Here is a 15,212-nt window from a genome sequence, read left to right as displayed (position 1 = left end):
GCAAAATGATGGTTATGGTTTACATATCTAGTCTGTTAGTCTTTGTCTTTTTATTGAGGAATTGAGTCCAATGATGTTACAAGATATTAAGGACCAGTGATTGTTGCTTCCTGATATTTTTGTTGTTAGAGGTTGAGTAAGGTTTGTGTAGCTATCTTCTTTTTGGTTTGTTGAAAGAAGATTACTTTTATGCTTTTTCTAGCTTGTGGCTTTCCTCCTTGTGTTGGAATTTTCCATCTATTATCCTTTGTAGGGCTGGATTTGTGGAAAGATATTGTGTAAATTTCATTTTGTCATCTTTGTTTTTCCATCTATGGTAATTGAAACTTTTGCTGGGTATAGTATCCTGAGCTAGGAACTTTGTTCTCTTAGGGTCTGTGTGACATCTGCCAAGGATCTTTTGGCTTTTATAGTCTCTGGTGAGAAATTTGGTCTTAAGTTAATTCTTATTGGTCTACACTCATATGTTACTTGACCTTTTCCCCTTAGAGCTTTTAATATTCTTTCTTTGTTTTGTGTATTTGGTGTTTTGATTATTATGTGACAAGAGGAATTTCTTTTCTGGTCCAGTCTATTTGGAGTTCTGTAAGCTTCTCGTATGTTCATGGCCATCTCTTTCTTTAGGTAAGGAAAGTTTTCTTCCATAATATTGTCAAAGATATTTACTGGTCCTACAAGTTGGGAATCTTCACTCTTTTCTATTATTCTTAGGTTTGGTCTTCTCACTGTGTCCTGGATTTCATGGATGTTTTGGTTAGCAACTTTTGCATTCTGCTTTTTCTTTTATTGTTGTGTCAATGTTTTCTGTGGTATCTTTTGACCCTGAAACTTTCTCTTCTATTTCTCATATTCTGTTGTTGATGCTTGCATCTATGACTCCTGATCTCTCTCCTAGGTTTTCTATCTCCAGTGTTGTCTTTGTCTCCCTTTGTGATTTTTTTTATTGTTTCCATTTCTGTTTTTAGAACTTGGATGGTTTTGTTCAATTCCTTCACTTATTTGTGTTTTTATGTAATTCTTTAAGGGACTTCGTGCTTCCTCTTTAAGTGCTTCCACTGGTTTACCAGTGTTCTGTATTTCTTCAAGGGAGTTTTTCTATGTCCTTCTTAAAGTCCTCTATCATCATCATGAGATGTGATTTTAAATCAGAATCTTGCTTTTCTGGTGTGTTGGGCTATCCAGCACTCACCATTGTGGGAGAACTAGGTTCTGATGATGACATGTAGACTTGGTTTCTGTTGCTTATGTTCTTGTACTTGCTTCTCACTATCTGGTTATCTATACTGCTACCTGTCCTTGCTGTCTTTGACTGGAGCTTGTCCCTTTTGTGATCCTGGTTGTGTCAGAACTCCTTGGAGTCCAGCTGTCTCTGTGATTTTCTGATTCTGTGATCCTGTGATCCTGATGTTTTGTGTGTTTCAGACCTCCTGGGTGTCAAACTGACCCTGGGATCCTGAAATTCTGGTGTGATCAAGCTTCTGAGATCCTGTTGTGTCAGATTTCCTGGGAGTCAAGGTTTTTCTGGGTTGCAGGAGTTGATAGGGAGCCAGAACCCTGGGTCTGCTCCCAGCACAGGTGCAAGCTGAAAGGAGCCCGTGTCTTTGGCTTGGTGGGGGAGTGTGTTTCCCTGGTTCCTATGGGGATCCCAGTTATGCTGGGTGTTTGGAAAGATGTTGTGGCTTCAACTATTATCTTGAGTGTGTCCTCTGATCACTGAGAGCTCCAGTGATTCTGGGTGTGTCCAATCTCCTGGTAGTTGACACAATCTTCCTCTATGATCTGGTAATCCTGTGGCTGGGCATGTCAGAGCACCTGTGATCCTGTGATCCTGAAAGTTTCAGAGAACCTGGGAGTCAGACTCCTTTTGGGTGTTGTAGGCGTGAGTGCAGAGCCAACACCCCAGATTTGTTCTGTGTGCAGGTTCAAACCGAAATGAACTCGTGCCTCTGACTGGGTTGGGGTTCCTCTGTCCCTGGATCTCAGGAGTCCCAGTAATTCTTCTGGTTGCTGGAGCAGATGTTGTGGCCTCATCTATGGTCCTGGGCATGTAAGAGCACTTGGAATTTGAATTTCCTCTGAGTATTGTAGCCCCTCTAATTTTTTAATGAATTCACTTAGTGGTATGTATTTCTTGTCAGCACTGTTTTCATTGTGTCCCATAAATTTGGGTATGTTGTGCCTTCATTTTCATTGAATTCAAGGAAACCTTTAATTTTTTAATTTCTTCTTTGTCCCAGAGATCATTCATTAGAGAGTTTTTCAGTTTCCATGACTTTGTAGGCTTTCCATTGTTTTTGTTGTTGTTGAAGTCCAGCTTTAATCTACACAGATCTGATAACATATAGAGGAATGTTTCAATTTTTGTTGTATCTGTGGAGACTTGTTTTCTGAGAGAGTATGTTGTAAATTTTTGAGAAGACTGCAATAGGTTGTGAGAGGAAGGCATAGGCTTTTATCTTTGGGAAAAATGATCTGTATATATCTATTAGGTCCTTTGGTTAATAACATGTTAGTTTTATTATTTATCTGTTTAGTTTCTGTCTGGATGACCTATCTATTGGTGAGAATGGGGTATTGAAGCTTTCCATGACAAATGTCTGAGGGTTGATATGTGTTATAAACTTTAGTAATGTTTCTTTTATGAATGTGGGTACCTTTGCATTTGGAGCACAGATATTGAGAATTGAGTTGTGATCCTGGTGGATTTTACTTTTGATGCATGTGAAATATCCTTCCCAATCATTTTTATTAATTTTGGTTAAAAGTCTATTTAGTAGATATTAGAATTGCTATACCATCTTGTTTCCATTTGGTTGGAAAATCTTTTCTAACCCTTAATTCTTAGGTAATATATATCTTTGATGTTGAAATGTGTTTCTTGTATGCAGGAGAATAATGGATCCTGTTTTCACTCTCTCAGTTTTATTTTTTAAATATCTCAGATTTCCTGGATGTTTTGTGTCAAGAACTTTCTAATAACTTGTTCTAACTTTCAATAACATGTTCTCTTTTTTTTTGCATTGATATTTTTTCCTTTCCTATTTTCTTGCCTTATGCTCTAGCTAGAACTTCACTAGAAATCTGACAACTTTGTCTTGTGCTCAGTCATACAGTTTTTTTTTTTCATGTAACAAGATGGTGGCTATTGGCTTGTCATAGAGAGCCTTCATTATGTTGTTATATGATTCCTTTATCCCTAGCATCACCATATTTTTTTTATCATGAAAGAATATTGTATTTTTCAAAGGTCCTTTATGCATTATTTAAAAAAAAAAAACCAAGAGAAGACCTTGCCTGATCAGGGGCACAAGTCCCTTCTGGTCCCCACCAGCACCAGAGTAGCTTGGGCGCAGAGTCTTCAGACACCTGCAAGGTACCCACAGGACCCTCCACGGGATCTTAAGACCTCTGGTGAGTGGATCACAACTTCTGCCAGGAGGCAGATTTGAACACCAGATATCTGGGCACCTACCCTGCAAGAGGAGAGCTTGCCTGCAGAGAGTACTCTGAACACTTAAACTCAGGAGAGAGCTAGTCTCCCAGGTCCGCTGATAGAGGCTAACATAATCACCTGAGGAACAAGCTCTAACCAGAGACAACTACACCAACTAACTCCAGAGATTAACAGATGGCGAAAGGCAAACTTAAGAATCTTACTAACAGAAACAAAGACCACTCATCAGAAGGCAGCACTCCCACCCCACCCAGTCCCAACACACCCGAAAAGATCGTCCCTGATTTAAAAGCATATCTCATGATGATGGTAGAGGACATCAAGAAGGACTTTAATAACTCACTTAAAGAAATACAGGAGAACACAGCTAAACAGGTAGAAAACCTTAAAGAGGAAGCACAAAAATCCCTTAAAGAATTGCAGGAAAACACGACCAAACAGGAGATACAATTGAATAAAACCATCCAAGACCTAAAAAGGGAAGTAGACACAATAAAGAAAACCCAAAATGAGGCAATGCTGGAGATAGAAAACCTATTAAAGAAATTTTGAATCATAGATGCAAGCATCAGCAACAGAATATAAGAGATGGAAGAGAGAATCTCAGGTGCAGAAGATTCCATAGAGAACATCGGCACAACAATCAAAGAAAATACAAAATGCAAAAAGATCCTAACTCAAAACATCCAGGAAATCCAGAACACAATGAGAAGACCAAACCTATGGTTAATAGGAGTAGATGAAAATGAAGATTTTCAACTTAAAGGGCCAGCAAATAACTTCAACAAAATTATAGAAGAAAACTTCCCAAACCTAAAGAAAGAGATGTCCATGATCATACAAGAAGCCTACAGAACAGCAAATAAACTGGACTAGAAAAGAAATTCTTCCTGACACATAATAATCAGAACAACAAATGCACTAAATAAAGAGAATATTAAAAGCAGTAAAGGAAAAATGTCAAGTAACATATAAAGGCAGGGCTATTAGAATTACACCAGACTTTTCACCAGAGACTATGAAAGCCAGAAGAACCTGGACAGATGTTATACAGACACTAAGAGAACACAAATGCCAGTCCACACTACTACACCCGGCCAAATGCTCAATTACCATAGATGGAGAAACCAAAGTATTCCACGACAAAACCAAATTCACACATTATCTTTCCACGAATCCAGCCCTTCAAAGGATAATAACAGAAAAAAACCAATACAAGGACGGAAACCAAGCTCTAGAAAAAGCAAGAAAGTAATCCCTCAACAAACCAAAAAGAAGACAGCCACAGAACAGAATGCCAACTCTAAAAACAAAAATAATAGGAAGCAACAATTACTTTTCCTTAATATCTCCTAATATCAATGGACTCAATTCCCCAATAAAAATACATAGACTAACAGACTGGATACACAAACAGGACCCAACATTCTGTTGCTTACAGGAAACCAATGTCAGGGAAAAAGACAGACACTACCTCAGAGTGAAAGGCTGGAAAACAATTTTTCAATCAAATGGTCTGAAGAAACAAGCTGGAGTAGCCATTCTAATATCGAATAAAATCCACTTCCAACCCAAAGTTATAAAAAAAGACAAGGAGGGACACTTCATAATTATAAAAGGTAAAATCCTCCAAGGTGTACACTCAATTCTGAATATCTATGCTCCAAATGCAAGGGCAGCAACATTCATTAAAGAAACTTTAAGGTCAAAGCACATATTGCACCTCACACAATAACAGTTGGAGACTTCAACACACCACTTTCATCAATGGACAGATCGTGGAAACAGAAACTAAACAGGGACACAGTGACACTAACAGAAGTGATGAAACAAATGGACCTGACAGATATCTACAGAACACTTTATCCTAAAACAAAAGGATATACGTTCTTCTCAGCACCTCATGGGACCTTCTCCAAAATTGACCATATAATTGGTCACAAAATAGGCCTCAACAGATACAAAAATATTGAAATTGTCCCATGCATCCTATCAGACCACCATGGACTAAGGCTGATCTTCAATTACAACATACATAATGGAAAGCCAATATTCACGTGGAAAATGAAATATACTCTTCTTAATGATACCTTGGTCAAGGAAGGAATAAAGAAAGAAATCAAAGACTTTTTAGACTTTAATTAAAATGAAGCCACCACATACCCAAACTTATGGGACACAATGAAAGCATTTCCAAGAGGGAAACCCATAGCTCTGAGTGCCTCCAAAAAGAAAATAGAGAGAGAACACACTAGCAGCTTGACAACACACTTAAGAGCTCTAGAACAAAAGGAAGCAAATTCACCCAAGAGGAATAGACGGCAGGAAAAAATCAAACTCAGGGGCAAAATCAACCAAGTGGAAACAAAAAGAACTATTCAAAGAATCAATCAAATGAGGAGCTGGTTCTTTGAGAAAATCAAAAAGATAGATAAACCCTTAGACAGACTCACTAGAGGGTATGGATACAGCATCCTAGTTAACAAAATCAGAAATGAAAAGGGAGACACAACACCAGATCCTGAAGAAATCCAAAACACCATCAGATCCTTCTACAAAAGGCAATACTCAACAAAACTGAGAATCTGGATGAAATGGACAAGTTTCTAGACAGATACCAGGTACCAAAGTTAAATCAAAATCAGGTTAATGATCTAAACAGTCCTATATCCCCTAAAGAAATAGAAGCATTCATTAATAGTCTCCCAACCAAAAAGAACCCAGGACCAGATGGGTTTAGTGCAAAGTTCTATCAGACCTTCAAAGAAGATCTAATCACAGTTCTTCACAAACTATTCCACAAAATAGAAACAGAAGGTACTCTACCCAACTCATTCTATAAAGCCACAATTACTCTGATACCTAAACCACAAAAAGACGCAACAAAGATAGAAAACTTCAGACCAATTTCCCTTATGAATATCGATGCAAAAATACTCAATAAAGTTCCCGCTAACCGAATCCAAGAACATATCAAAACAATCATCCATCCTGACCAAGTAGGTTTCATCTCAGGGATGCAAGGATGGTTCAATATACGGAAATTCATCAATGTAATTCAGTATATAAACAAACTCAAAGACAAAAACCACATGATCATCTTGTTAGATGTGGAGAAAGCATTTGACAAAATCCAATACCCATTCATGATAAAAGTCTTGGAAAGATCAGGAATTCAAGGCCCACACCTAACCATGAAAAAAGCAATCTACAGCAAACCAGTAGCCAACATCAAAGTTAATGGTGAGAAGCTGGAAAAAATCCCACTAAACTCAGGGACTAGACAAGGCTGTCCTCTCTCTCCCTACCTATTCAACATTGTACTTGAAGTCCTAGCCAGAGCAATTAGACCACAAAAGGAGATAAAGGGGATAGAAATTGGAAAGGAAGAAGTCAAAATATCACTTTTTGCAGATGATATGATAGTATATATAAGTGATCCTAAAAATTCCATCAGAGAACTCTTAAGGCTGATAAACAGATTCAATGAAGTAGCTGGATATAAAATTAACTCAAACAAGTCAATGGCCTTTCTCTACACAAAGAATAAACAGGCTGAGAAAGAAATTAGGGAAACAACACCCTTCTCAATAGTCACAAATAATATTAAATATCTTGGCGTGACTCTAACTAAGGAAGTGAAAGATCTCTATGATAAGAACTTCAAGTCTCTGAAGAAAGAAATTAAAGAAGATCTCAGAAGATGGAAAGATCTCCCATGCTCATGGATTGGCAGGATCAACATTGTAAAAATGGCTATCTTGCCAAAAGCAATCTACAGATTCAATGCAATCCCCATCAAAATTCCAACTCAATTCTTCAAGGAATTTGAAACAGCAATCTGCAAATCCATCTGGAATAACAAAAAACCTAGGATAGCCAAAACTCTTCTCAAGGATAAAAAAACCTCTGGTGGAATCACCATGCCTGACCTAAAGCTGTACTACAGAGCAATTGTGATAAAAACTGCATGATACTGGTATATCGACAGACAAGTAGACCAATGGAATAGAATTAAAGACTCAGAAATGAACCCACACACGTATGGTCACTTGACCTTTGACAAGGGAGCTAAAACCATCCAGTGGAAGAAAGACAGCATTTTCAACAAATGGTGCTTGCACAACTGGTTGTTATCATGTAGACAATGCGAATTGATCCATTCTTATTTCTTTGTACTAAGGTCTAATCTAAGTGGATAAAGGAACTCCACATAAAACCAGAGACACTGAAACTTATAGAGGAGAAAGTGGGTGCAAGCCTCGAAGATATGGGCACAGGGGAAAAATTCCTGAATAGAACAGCAATGGCTTGTGTTGTAAGATCGAGAATTGACAAATGGGACCTCATGAAACTGCAAGGCAAAAGACACTGTCAATAAGACAAAAGGCCACCAACACATTGGGAAAGGATCTTTACCTATCTTAAATCAGATAGGGGACTAATATCCAATATATATAAAGAACTCAAGAGGGTGGACTCCAGAAAATCAAATAACCCCATTAAAAAATGTGCCTCAGAGCTAAGCAAAGAATTCTCACCTGAAGAATAACGAATGGCTGAGAAGCACCTGAAAAAATGCTCAGCATCCTTAATCATCAGAGAAATGCAAATCAAAACAACTCTGAGATTCCATCTCACACCAGTCAGAATGGCTAAGATCAAAAATTCAGGTGACAGCAGATGCTGGCGAGGATGTGGAGAAAGGGGAACACTCCTTCATTGTTCTTGGGATTGCAAGCTTGTACAACCACTCTGGAAATCAGTCTGGAGGTTCCTCAGAAAATTGGATAGAGTACTACTGGAGGATCCCGCAATACCTCTCCTGGGCATATATCCAGAAGATGTCCCAACCGGTAAGAAGGACACATGCTCCACTATGTTCATAGCAGCCTTATTTATAATAGCCAGAAGCTGGAAAGAACCCAGATACCTCTCAACAGAGGAATGGATACAAAAAATGTGGTACATTTACACAATGGAGTATTGTTCAGCTATTAAAAAAATGATTTTATGAAATTCCTAGGCAAATGTTTGGACCTGGAGAGCATGATCCTGAGTGAGGTAACCAAATCACAAAGAACTCAAATGATATGTACTCACTGGTAAGTGGATATTAGCCCAGAACCTTAGTATACCTGAGATATAAGAGAAAATTTGTTAAACACATGAAACTGAAGAAGAACGAAGAGCAAAGTGTGGACACTTTGCCCCTTCTTAGAATTGGGAACAAAACACCCATGGAAGGAGTTACAGAGACAAAGTTTGGAGCTGAGACAAAAGGATGGACCATCTAGAGACTGCCATATCCGGGAATCCATCCCAAAGTTAGCCTCCAAATGCTGACACCATTGCATATACTAGCAAGATTTTGTTGAAAGGACCCTGATATAGCTGTTTCTTGTGAGACTATCCCGGGGCCTAGCAAACACATAAGTGGATGCTCACAGTCAGCTATTGGATGGATCACAGGGCCCCCAATGGAGGATTTAGGGAAAGTACCCAAGGAGCTAAAGGGATCTGCAACCCTATAGGTGGATCAATAATAAGCACAAACCAGTACCCCCTGGAGCTCGTGTCTCTAGCTGCATATGTATCAGAAGTTGGCCTAGTAGGCCATCAGTGGAAAGAGAGGCCCATTGTTCATGCAAACAGGGGATTGCCAGTGCCAGGAAATGGGAGTGGGTGGGTAGGGGAGTGTGTGTGTGTGTGGGACTTTGGGATAGCATTGGAAATGTAATGAGGAAAATACCTAATAAAAAATAAAAAAAGAGAGAAAAGAGAAAAGCAAAGCCATCTCTATACCAGAAAGCCAGAGATACTTTATTCAGGTTCACAGTGTTTCCATAGCTGAAACTATGTCATGCAGTACTCTCTGCAACAATGTAACATCTGACAACTTTATGCATTGGCTGTTGTTTCTTGAAGTTTTTACACTGGCCTCCAGACATCTGGATTTGGGGTAATTAAAGATTTAGGTCCCGATTTCTAAGTTTATCCTTGTTTAATGAGTGTTTTGTACCTTGGTTTCTGATTTCTCTCTATTTCTGATCTGCGTGGCCTTGGGTTCTCCAATTCTGTCTGGTCTCTCGTAGAGCAGGGAGAATGCACCCCAGATGGAGGCAGGGAAAGACAAGTGAGAAGGTGTAGGAATTGTGATAGGTTTGAGGGATGTCAAGATAGTAAAAGAGAGAAGTTTGCCCAGCAAGCAACATACCTGGACATCTAATCTGCTTGTTCTCTGACACAGTAGGTAGTCTCTGCCCCAGCAAGTGGCTGAAACACGGCAACTAGGAGGGCACAGGGCTAGGGTCTGGGGATGCTGAAGTAATGAGATAGAGGAGAGTCAGGCAGACAGGGAGACTATCTGGACATCTCTAAGTCTTCAAAGGCTCTAGTAGAGCTGGGAGTCTTTGCCCTAGGCTGGTCTCTTGTATAGTAGCGACTTTTTGCCCAGTTGGGGGCTGGAGTATAGCAACCAGAAGGGTGGACAACTGTAGAGAGTATAAGCAGAGACCAAGAGTGGGAGAGTATGTTAGACAGGCATCCTACATGGATTTCTCCCAAACTGCCAGATACCTAAAAGAGCAGGGATTCTATGCCCCTGTTGGGGATGGGACCCACATCAGGGGCATTGAGATGGTGAGATAATAGGGAAGTTTGGGGAGAAGGCAGCCTACCTGGGATTTTCCAGGCCTGTTTGGTCTTTAGCAGAGAAGGGAATCTCTACATCAGTCCATTGTCTGTTACAGAAGGTAATCTCTGCCTAATTGGGCACTGGAGTATGGAGAGTAGGAGAGTGTAATAGGATGGGCAGAGGTCAAGAGTGGGGCAATTTTGCAGGCAGACAGTCTATCTAGACTTCTCTCAGTTTGAGAGATTTCTAGTAGCTCAGGAAATCTCTGGTTATCATCTTTATTTACAAACACAGATTTACATTGCCAAATTTTCAGGCACTGTCATAACAATTATGCCACAGAGTGGCTTAATGGGAATACATTTTCCCACAGTTCTGAAAGCTAGAATTTAAAAATCAAAAGGGCAACACAATATTTTTCTCTGTTTCCTTCTGATGGTGCAAACCTGTCAGTATCTTACTGACTACATACTGCAGTGTGCTTGCTATGGCCTCATTTTGGGGAATGGGAAGGATATCCTAGTGTCTTTCCTAAGAGAAAGCCTAATCTCATTGGATTAAGGACCAATGAGATTAATTAATTTCATTTAATATTCATTACTTCATTATAAATTTTTTCCAAGTAGAAGTATTTTTGTTTTTTTTTATTGTTTTAATATTTATGCTTTCCCACACTTTGAAAGGACTTATAGTTCCTTCATCATTAGATTTCTTTTTATATGTTTTTTCTATATTATTCATTTGGATTATTCTTTATACTAAGAATCAAATTTATTTGTTGTTGGACTTTTTCTGCTTTTATGAGCAAGGTTGATACAGATATTAATTTGCCCCTAATTGTACCAGTGCAAATATCTTTGGGGATACATCTAATACTACAATACACAGCTGTTAGAAATGTGTATTTTCAATGAAAATAATTCCACTCTATTTCTATGGTAGAAGTGTCTAAGATTTGAAACTAATGAAAAATGCATTCAAGAGTAAAATTTTAATATCTTGAGGTGAAGTGGAAAAACTCCACTGATATTTACAAGAGTCTTTCCCTATTATTATGTAGACTGACCATCTCTTACTATGGTAATAAGCCTATTTTGAATTATTATCTCCAAAATTATGATAAAGTCTGTTTTCAACTTTTTTCTGTCTGTGTATATTTTGTAATAAAAAATCAAGTAATCACAGGTGTCATGTGTTAAACAGAATGAGATGTTAGGGAATCTTGATATAGTTGCTACCATTAGTTCTCAAGAGTGAAGGGACACTTCTGCCTGTTTCAACAAAGGTTCTTTCCCTAAGGGAGTCAATGACAATGATGCAATTTTATCCTGTATGCCTCTAATTTGAACCTGGGGACAGAGGTTACACCCTAGGTTTTCTATATCATTTTCAAAATTAGAACTCATAGTGACTTCACTGGAATGTGGACAATGTATATGTTCATGTATTTATATTATCTGATTCCAAACTAATTGCTCTTCTGATCGTTGCAAGGAGAGGATCCAGCTGTTTCACTATGTTGTGTTCCTTCTGGAGTGTGCTGGAAGAGGTTCCCATGGTTTTTGGCTGAAGTTATTTGTGTTTATCATGTAAGTTAGGCTATCTGATAAGGCATAGAATGTACACTCATCTGTTTCACTGCATATGTCTCTGTCTTTGTGTCTCCGTTGCCCTCTTGTTTTGTGTGTCTTTCTCATTGTCCATCTCTCTTGTCAGCATATATTTTAAATTGCAAGGATCACACCATCAAAAGACAAACAGTTCTCTATACAACTTACCTTGCACTGAAAATCTGCCCATACTTTGAGATGAAAGGGCACTCCCTCCCTCAAAGACCACTTCATAGGATATTTTTAAAATATGTATTCATTTTTAAAGAAAGCAGGAAAATCATCTTCATTGCTTACATTTAATTTTAACACACAATTTTTATTTTGTTTGCAATCAACTACTTCCCAAATATCTGTGACTTTTGCCATAATAAGCCCCAAATATTTATATTCCAGGTAGTATACATGTCTTCTACAATCTGCTTTTTACATGGCAGCCAGCATGCAATTTCCTGTTTTCTCCTATTTATTTTTCTTGTATGTTACTGTTCCATGAATAGATGGAAACTTTTTCATCATCACCAACTATACATCATATCTGACTGCTCCAATTTTCTCCAAACTTTATATGTCTGTGATTAGTCATTACCTTAGGTTTTCCTTGTTTCCAAAACTCCTATCACTTTCTCCAAACTCTTCTTCCAAGCTCTGCTTCCAAACACTTACCTAGCGATTCATTCTTATAATCTCCCTACAAAGGCTCTTCCATTAAAGATACCTCATAGAGCATATATCAGCTTCTTCATTCCCTTGGCCTCTTGTGATCTGATATTTTCTCAAAACTATGGATGTCTATTTCTTCAAATTCATTTCTGAATATATCATATATATATACTATATAAAATAACATGAGAAAATATTGCTTATTGCAATATTATTCAACATAACAAAATATTAGAATGAATCTATCCACATACTGATAATTAGCATTTTCATTGTGGTCAATTAATTACTACTAACACAGAAATAAGTAAAAATGAATTTTAATTTCAGGCAATGCCACATTAACTTATATTATTACAGAGTGAGATGAATGATGTATTGGCATTTTAATGATGGTCTTGACTATCATTAGTTAAGTTGGGGAAACTGGAGTGAAAGCTTGGAAAGTGTAAAGAGGGAAAGAGCCATCTAGTATATAACTAACCACTAAAAAGTCTTCCGATAAAACATAACCACAGAGATATCTCAGCCACTAGGATATCAATTCTATTTTATCATGTTACTATTGTTTAGTGATTGACCACAATGATAGTGAATGATTAAATGAAAAAGAAAAGAATGCCAGGTTAGCTACAAAGAAAATGGGTAGTAAACACATATAAAGTGTCTTCCTTTGGCTTAAAAACCAAGGTTAAGAATAAAGCAGGTGACATTTGCTTTTTCTGGAAAAACACAAGGAATTTGACTGATCTAAGAGGTGGTGGGAAGTCAAATATTATCAGTAGATATTTTGACTTGTTTGAGATGCTTATACTTGAGCCGAAGATGTTAATATATAATCAGAGTCAGTTTGTCTAACCTAGGAAAAATGATGAAAGAGTGAGCACATTGACTGAGAATTTGTTATTATGGGAGGAACTCACAGCACTTTGCAATCTGCAATTGGTCTGTATATTGTTGACACATCCTCCTCGGCCTCCTCCTTTGGGCAGAGGACCAAGGGTTATACTCTATTCTGTTCCTGGCCAGGTGCTTTGACCATTTGCACATGTTGCTTCCACCAATTCCCCAGAGTCTAATTTTTTTTCTTTTGCAGATCCAAAGAAACTCCCTGGGTTCCACTCCCTGGATGTAATTCATAGAGAAAGCATTGGGCAACTGGATTCAAGGAAGTTTAAAAGCAATGAATGGCCATTGAAATCTTGATGATTCTTCTTTTTGCTGGCACCAATTTACATACTATTTCTTGGTGAAATCAAGGCAACTTGAGGAGGAACAAGGTCTTATTTGATAATTGTTCTGATGTATCACTGTTTCCCTCTAAGAAACATTCAGTTATTTTCAAGGTGGGCACATTATATCACTTTCCAAACCAACCATCACTAGCCCATTACTGTGACAAAAAGCTCCATATTAAGATAGAAATAGCTATACTAAGTGGTGTAAACTAATGTTATATTCAGTACTGGTGATTCATAAAATGTTTCCATAATGTAATAGTCAAGATCACGTCTCTTTTCCATCTTTTCTTTCACTCACAGAAGAAGAGGAAGACCATGAAGAGAGATAATGAGAGCACTGTGTCTGAGTTCATCCTCCTGGGGCTCCCCATTCGAGCAGAGGACCAAGCTGTGTATTCTGCCCTGTTCCTGGTCATGTACCTGACAACTGTGCTGGGGAACCTGCTCATCATCCTGCTCATCAGGCTGGACTCTCACCTCCACACCCCCATGTACTTCTTCCTCAGCCACTTGGCCTTCACAGACATCTCCTTCTCATCAGTCACAGCTCCAAAGATGCTCATGAATATGCTGACACACAGTCAATCCATCTCATATGCTGGGTGTGTTTCACAGATGTATTTTTACATAGTTTTTGCTGATCTTGACAGCTTTCTTCTGACATCCATGGCTTATGACAGGTATGTAGCCATCTGCCATCCTCTGCACTATACTACCATCATGAGTCAGAGCCTCTGTCTTTTCCTAGTAGTTGTGTCCTGGGCCTTATCTTCAGGCAATGCCCTTGTGCACACCCTTCTCTTGGCTAAACTATCTCACTTTAGAAACAATACCGTTCCACACTACTTTTGTGACCTCTCTGCCATGCTGAAACTCTCCAGCTCAGACACCACCATCAATGAGTTGCTCATCCTTACTTTAGGAACTATGGTCACTATCCCACCATTCATATGCATTCTAGTCTCTTATGTCCGCATAGGTGTCACAATTCTGAGAACTCCCTCCATCAAGGGAATCTGCAAAGCCTTGTCCACATGTGGCTCTCACCTCTGTGTGGTTTCCTTGTACTATGGAGCCATAATTGCACTGTATTTTGTCCCCTCATCTAATAACACTAATGACAAGGATGTCATTGTGGCTGTGATGTACACTGTGGTCACTCCCATGCTGAATCCCTTTATTTATAGTTTAAGGAATCGGGATATGAAAGGAGCACTTAGAAATGTCCTCAGCAGGAGACTGTGTTCACAATGATGGGCATGGTCTTCTGTCTTAGCATCTCTACTTCCTTCTCCTCTTCTCCCATCCATCTTTTGTTCTCTGTCAGGGAATCTCCACATGGCTCTTTCCTTCACTCACTTCTCCTGGCACAGTTTTTCTTCTTTATTTAACGTTCATGCTGGTATTTAATATCTTGTTATCTTGGGAAGGTTTCTCACAAATATTCTACATATTTTTCTTTGACTTACAGACATTTTGATTGTTTATATAGTCAATACAAAGCTGTTTATTGGACAGGTTTATGTTTTCGTAGAAAACATCCTTTTCTTCTCTGAAGATGATGAAATTATATCTTCTTTTACGTTAATTATTTGGATTTAGTCTTA

At 38.4% G+C, this 15,212-nt stretch overlaps 1 protein-coding gene across 1 annotated transcript; it reads left to right on the top strand.

Moving 5' to 3' along the window:
* The first annotated feature begins 13,559 nt into the window (after positions 1 to 13,559).
* LOC110289373 (olfactory receptor 1J21-like) lies at positions 13,560 to 14,859 on the top strand. Its single transcript, XM_021155542.2, has 2 exons — positions 13,560 to 13,710; positions 13,906 to 14,859. The coding sequence occupies exon 2, from the start codon at positions 13,921 to 13,923 to the stop codon at positions 14,857 to 14,859; it is 939 nt and encodes a 312-aa protein (XP_021011201.1). The 5' UTR covers positions 13,560 to 13,710; positions 13,906 to 13,920.
* The last annotated feature ends 353 nt before the right edge of the window (positions 14,860 to 15,212 follow it).

The sequence above is a fragment of the Mus caroli genome, unplaced genomic scaffold, assembly GCF_978045245.1.
Source record: "Mus caroli unplaced genomic scaffold, Mus_caroli_1 scaffold_2, whole genome shotgun sequence".
Lineage (NCBI taxonomy): Eukaryota > Metazoa > Chordata > Mammalia > Rodentia > Muridae > Mus > Mus caroli.
Note: the sequence above shows the minus strand (reverse complement) of the source record. Positions and strands in the feature narration are given on the sequence as shown.

Excerpts from the sequence above, each read along its gene's own strand:
- LOC110289373 (XM_021155542.2), top strand. The coding sequence starts at position 13,921 with ATGAAGAGAGATAATGAGAGCACTGTGTCTGAGTTCATCCTCCTGGGG.